The 7,175-nt window shown below is 39.7% G+C and overlaps 1 protein-coding gene across 2 annotated transcripts in view; it reads right to left on the reverse strand.

The window, feature by feature from the left end:
* LOC105274202 (zinc finger protein basonuclin-2) overlaps positions 1-7,175 on the reverse strand; it is a 91,930-nt gene that overhangs the window by 56,839 nt on the left and 27,916 nt on the right. For both annotated transcript variants that reach the window (XM_011317115.1, XM_011317117.1), the window contains exon 3: positions 5,384-5,486. In XM_011317115.1, coding sequence (XP_011315417.1) covers positions 5,384-5,486 — 103 coding nt within the window. The remainder of the gene's footprint in view (positions 1-5,383; positions 5,487-7,175) is intronic.

The raw sequence follows: 7,175 nt of genomic DNA on the forward strand, positions 1-7,175 counted from the left end.
GGGGGGGGAGGAGATAACGTCGCCATATACGATGGCCATCGTCCGAGCGGTTAACCATCAGCAAATGCCGAGGTAGAAAATATGTGTGGAAACTACCGATATACCAGTGACACGAATCAATATTTTTCACCTCAATGAGATATAAATATTGAAATACCGTGGGGTTTATGAAAAAGTGGTGTTACTTGTGCAGCATTGTATGTGCCACCCGCACCGCAGGACGTGCGACGCGAGACCGGTAATAAGATTGCGCTTCGTGGTCTCGTTTTATGGGTGCATCAAAGAGATTTACCGACGTTGGTCGGTTATACACGGACTGGTGGTAATTAAACCGTCGTATCAACTACGCTCGCTGAATTTCTGGACAGCGTCTATCGGCGCCAGTGTCGTCGCTCCTCGGAACCCTTTGACTTCCCTTTTAATACTTTTCTCATTTCTCCGTTTCTCTCGCCTCTTTCCCTTTTTTTTTCTTCTTCATCTTTTTTTTTTTTCCTCCACATTTTACGCTCTTCAACTGGTGCATCCGATTTCGTAACAACCGAGGCCATTGTGTCTCGCCCTTCGACCCCTTTTTCGTCGTTTTTTTGACGTTTACAGGGACAGGAAGGATATCTGAGAAGGAAGTCGGGAAAAATGACTGAATGAAAACTATTCAAGCCCTTTAATCCCTCGTGAATATATCTGATAGATTTTAATCGAGTAGATATTCACTTGGATGAATTTTGGTTTTTTGATGGATGAGAAATTGTTGGATGTGTTATTGTGGATATATGGGCTGGTTCGATATTAATGTCTCGACATTTACCATGGGGCAATTAACCGAGCGGTCGCTGGGGGTAATTAGATGAAGCTTTAATTGCACGAGCCTCATCGTGCCTCGTAAACGAGAAAAGCTTGTCTGTCTCCGAGGTGCAGTTCACAGCGAGTATTTACATCTCCCCGGGGATACCGAGGACGTAGTCCTGGGGCATGAAGGGGTGGGCCTCCAGTTGGAGGAAAAAGGGTAGTTAGGCAAAGGCGGAAGAGCCAAGCAGGAGTTAAAAAAAAAAAAGAACTGGGGAGAACCTTTGTAACAGTTTACCGCTCCCTCCGGTCGTCTTAAAAGAAAGGGTTAATTAAAAACAACAAAAGCTATACGCGCCATTAGCGCCCGTTTGTATGCGAAACGTTGCGATTATATCCGAGCTTATTTTGTATTTTTTTATTTTTTTTTTTTGTCAGAAAAATGTTCACCGACTTGAGGAGAAAAAATTCGAACCAACACTGGAGCAAAAACATTGTATAATTCTCGTGTGTACATTTTCGCGAAAAATGAAAATATTTTTTTCCGTGAGGAAAATTCTGTCTAATTAATCACGAGAAAATTTTCGGATTGAGTTGAAATTGTTAGCCAGCAAAATGGTCATGAGGGGGTGAAGGGAGGGTGGTGAAAAGGTGAAGAGGAGAGGAGGGATTGTGTTTTATATATAGTTTTAGATGTGGAATGATTTGCATAGTCCCATATTGCCGGGATAATCAAATTGGATAGCAGACGGCAGTTTCTTTGGCGCACCCTCAATTTCGTGACTGGTGATAGCATCGTGGCTTTTTCAACAATACAGTCTACGCCCGAAGTGTCTCACAATTGAGTCTGTCCAATGGTTGAGATGGGGTGAAACCACTGAATTGCTGATACCATTCTATATCTGTATATTGTGTACACGTCCACGCGACTGGTATTATTTAAATTGGCCTTCTATTACCCCCTGTATAATTATATTACGTCTTGGACGATTTCTCCAGTTATTTCAATTCTTGGAAGAATTTAATTGCCATCATCCATGGAATTTTCACTATTAATCACTGACCCAACGAAAATAACCATTGTTTCTTCATAGGACATTAATTATGGATTACCCTCGAGGGATTGTGACGACAAACGATAGGTCATGGAATATTTTACAGCGGCTTGTCGGCAACTTTTGTCGCGGTCACATGACTGTCAATCACTCGTGATGGCAGATGACACATTAATCTCTCAACTGAAATCCCATGACCACATTCACCTCCCTCTGCGGTATCTCCAGAGCCACAAACTCAGTCTCATTCACTATCACCATGATTTTTCATAGTCAAGTGCAAAAATAATTCGAGGGTGGAATTTTCACTGCTCACCATTGATTATTCCCGTTGTATCAGCGATAATTTTTTTTCAATTTTGTAAAACAATTATTGACCGATAATTTTCCAAGTGTCCACCTTCTCACCCTCAGATCACCCTGTAGGAAATCGATTTAATTGATTTATGAATTATCCCTATCCGAGTAGAAATAAAGAAATTATCGTCAATTGAATGAAAACAAAGACGAAATTGGACACCATTTTTTTTTTATAATGGATTACCAGTCAATGAGAGGCCGTGATTTTGAAGAAATAAATCATTGGCACTTTGCGGGTACATCTGGAGAAAAAAAACAATCAACGGAATTGCGACGGATTGGAGGTATCAATCTATTAAAAAAATAATCCGTCAATGAGGCATGACACTCTGAAGAAATAAAGCAGTGTCTACCCCCCCAGAGGGATTTTATCTCAAGATGAATGTTCCTATACAAGCACGACAATGTCAGAAAAGTTTTGAGAAAGTGAATGCCCGATAAGATACGAATCTCCGCTCATCCAGAGGTGGTAAATGACAATATCCCTCATATTTTCCTCCTCATATCTCAGACGAGGGATAGAAAAATCGAGGGGGAATTTACCCCCGAGACAAATAACATCGACGTCAGGTCAAGCGGAAATGGAGTTTCTCAGTATTCGGACTGGACATCAATCTGTATCAGACTGCGGCATCAATGTTTAATCCTAATCTGGGAAATTGCACGGCCAACATCGATAAAATCCTAGTACACCTTTCTCACGGTTAAAATCACCGGTACAAATTGATCCATGAATATCAATCCATTCGCCAAATCGAAAAGTCATTAAAAAAGAACAAATATATCAATATTTTCCACACATATTTTCATTCTTCAAAATTTTCCACTCAGTTACTATTCATTATAATTATTCTATTCATTATAATTAAAAATTAACTCATAAATAAACAATAATAATAATAATAATAATAATAATGACAATTATTATTATTATCATTGCTATTATGATTCCTATTGTATTCCTCAGACATTCAGTTGAAATAGAAATGAATTTGGATTTTTTTTGATTGAATGAAATGGAAAATTAACGGGTTCTCGTCATCAAAAAATTTTGGAAAATTCTTGTCAGCAGTTCGAGTACCTCGAGGTATATTGTTACCACACGTTGTACTTTTATCCCATAAATACGCGGAGAAAAAAAAAATGAAATCGAGGGCCCAACCTAAACAAGCAACGAGGGTGACTCGATGGCGCGCGTCGTAAAGCACCGCGGCGCCTCGGTGTTTACAGGGGGGGATCATCCAACCACACGTCTCAGCCCACCAACCTCGTCGTCGCGAATTTGTTCCGCATATTCTATTTTAAACCATAACTACGTCACTGCAACCAATGAACCGCTGAGAACTGAGTACGCAAATTGCGGTTTAATCCGTACCAATTCGCATCAATACCTTCCGTCCAGTAGTTGGCGGAAAAAAAAAAGAAAAAAAGAAATTCATACGTCCTAAATCCGCGAATAAATTTTCCAATGGATTTTTAAAATTAGAATGCAAATTGAATTTTGAAATTAAATTATTAGGATAGATGATGCAAATGTGCACCCCCTGTTGATGCGAAATGACCGACTAGTTTTGAGCCCATTAAATAAATCCCGTCAGCTCAATTCGGCCCTTTTAACGCGAAAAAATTATGGGGGATGGTAAAGAGGGAGAACGAACCCCCCCTCCCCTACCCAGAAAACCCCCTAGATTTTGATTAACGCCGGGGCCTGAGGTTGTCATTTTGGGTAACGCCTTCCATGATTTATCCCCGTAGATGACTATTTTTACGTTTCATTTCTCATTTTGAGCGTTCCCTTTTGTTTTGAAATACCGAAGGTATGGATCGACTCCTTTCGCCAGGGGGTGCTGTACTTTTTGAGGCACCAGCTGGCCCCTTCCTCTAGAATAATGCAGATGTACCGAGAAGAGGGCAGATGGCAACGGAGTCGCTCCATCCCGATCGATTTTCATAGGTAATTTTTATTTAAACGTTAATATTTTTTTATTGACGATAAAAAATATTAATTAATAAGGGGTATTGTTTTATCCCTCGATTGGATGAGCGATAAATCATGGAATAGACGTACTATCGGTACAAGAGTCCTCACCAAATGAAAAATACCGAGACGAGCGATCAATGTAAATATATTCATGACATGGGGTGTAAGTTCTCTCTCTATCCCTCTCATTTTCAGTACTCGGGGCAAAATACCGACGATATATGGGGAATTCATCGTCAGGGGATGGGGATTTTTCAGTTGGCGAGGCCCCGATGGCACTTGGACGGCACATAATTCACTCTTTGGCAGCTCATTACAATTTAAAAGGGCCTTTGTCAGCGCACGTCGCTCTCAATTCGTCTTCTCTTTCCCGCTCCCGTTGTCCAATCATTTTTAACGCATTCATCACGCACCGGGATAAAAAAATATATGAATGGAAAATGTTTGTCGTGGTTATTAAATATTTATCGAGAAATCATGTGTCAGTGGAATTGGATGGAGTCATTGTGACTCGGAAATACGACACAAAAGAGGCGAGGAGTGACGCTCACCATAACTTTTATGGGATTCGAGTACCCGAGGGACGTGAAAAAAAATTGATATGTATTTCGTGGTCTATGACCGGTCAGTTCAATCTACCGAGGGTCAAGCGCTTTGGAATTTCAAACGTATATCGAATATCCAATATTCCTCGCGGTTTTCTACTTTTCTTTTTTTTTTCGACCGGTTTTTTTTTCTTATATCGCACCCAGGAGTTACGAATTCTACGCGCATGTTCCTGAGAAGACAAACTCCAGGTACCAATACGTTGGCATGGATGGGTGGAGGGAGGTACATTCGGTTGTCTCGATATAGCCACTTTCGAGTTGTATTTCGATATACCTCAGGGCTCATCCGATATATTCTAAAACTTATGAGCGCATAAAGTTTGTGGTCTTATACCCCCGGAGGGGTGTGCCAGGGCCGTGGAATGGGCGCTGGTCATCCATGGAAAATTGAATTTTTGTCCCTGAGGAATGGCCGCTGACATTTCGATTTTTTTTACGATGGACGTACCATCTCCCCTTTCAATTGTCCGATACGCAATTCATTTTCATCGGTATAAATAATTATATCGCACTGTTAAAAAAATTTCACATCTCCGGAATCATCAGTGATATTTTTTCAACAGTGGATATTTGAAAAAAATAATATATCGACTCACCGTGAAGAACCCAGCCATGATGACACTTGTCGCAATACCGTAGATGACGTTTGCCAGGAGTGAAGGAGTCGCAGGTGCAGCCGGTGATAGTGCATCTGATCGACTGTAACATAAAAAAGAAAATTGTCATTAATTATTCCGAAGTAAATAAGTCAATTCACTCTTATCGACTGTCTCAATAATTATCCATATAAATGAATGATTGATAAAAATGTTTCCTAGTCATTGGTATTAAATAAAAAAAATGATATCCAGTGAAAATGATGAAAGCCCGAAGGGTAGTGTCGTCATTGGACCTGAATGACCATTTTTTCTCCTGCGGTAACTCGACCCCAGAGAGAAAACGGATTTTAAGGAACCGTGAATGCCTCCAACCCCCTGAATCGAAATTAACCCCTTGGGGAACCCCAGCTCCGGCTGTTTCATTTATTATCGCTTTACATATTTCGATCGTTCCACTCTTTCCCTATTTTTTATCCTCATTTTTTCCACTCCCTGAATTATGGCGTAAGATCATGTGCCTTACATCCCATGTTTAGAAAAAAAAAAAATCATACGAAAGGGGAGAAAAAAGCCGAGTTGCTTTGGCTTTCGCCATCCCGCTGAGCATTTGGGGGTTTATTATGTGGCGTTACGGGGGTGCGTACCATCGCTAATATAAAGACAAATGAAGCGAATACTACCGCAGGCCATGTGTCTTTATACCGATAATATACTTCCACGTGCCCTTATTCGCCTTTTAAAAAATTTCCAAATTCTCATTCATCAGATATTACCTCACGGTTCAAGACCCATTACATTATTATTTACGGACAATTTTCGTAGAATATATTGGAATATAATTATAGAATTATAGAAATTATAGAAATGGGATAGAAAGAGACAGAAAAAGACAGAAAGAGACAGGAATAGATTGAAAGAGATAAAGAGACGGAAAGGTCTTACAAATTTTTTTTTTGACTCGTCCTCAGGATTTTGGAATTTCGCGTGATTGGATCCTTCAGTATTACTCAACATACCACAAACTTTCGTCCCCCCGTATTTTTTATCTCGCCTCCCAGAAGGTAATAACGACTTTATGACCAACCAAACATTTATTACTGGTTATACGCTTGGGTCTCTCAACAGCGCTGTTTTATTATCCTGTGTCGCGTAATACCTACGTCGTCACACTGCCGTGAATGATGCACAGGTGTACTACAGGTCGATTTTTTTTTTTCGTACAATTTTTCTCTCCTCCTTTTTTTTTTAAACTGTCCTCTGTCTCACGTCGAACATTATATTTCTTGTGTACTCTACCGCAGGGATTTCACGGGGCCCATTAATTCAACTTTTCGCGTATGTACGTACAAACAAGGTTATGGCCATTTAAATTTTATCACCGGGTTTTTGATGACTTTGTTATTTTTTTAAATATTTTCTCCGACCTACACGAGACCAAATATATTTACCGAGAGTATATGTGGTGACAAAAAAAATTTTTATTCCGAGGGGCGGTAATTTTTTTTTTTCTACTCTCAAGGGCCTTTTTTTATAATTAAGTCGAAGATTTATCAATCATAAATTTGATGATCGTAGTGAGAAATAAATTTGATTTTCGAATTAACAATTTATTAACCAAAATATTTGTCAGTTAAAAATTCCAGAGATTTTCGAAAAATTGAAAGTACTTGTTTATCGCGGGAAATTAATGGAACTGACAATGCCGACGAATTAAACCTTAACTATAAAGCTCTGGATGGAATATGAAAACAGCAGTGAAGCTGATAGAGATGGGGATTGAGGGGGGGGG

This window comes from Fopius arisanus, unplaced genomic scaffold, assembly GCF_000806365.1.
Source record: "Fopius arisanus strain USDA-PBARC FA_bdor unplaced genomic scaffold, ASM80636v1 scaffold00010, whole genome shotgun sequence".
NCBI classification, from domain to species: Eukaryota; Metazoa; Arthropoda; class Insecta; order Hymenoptera; family Braconidae; genus Fopius; species Fopius arisanus.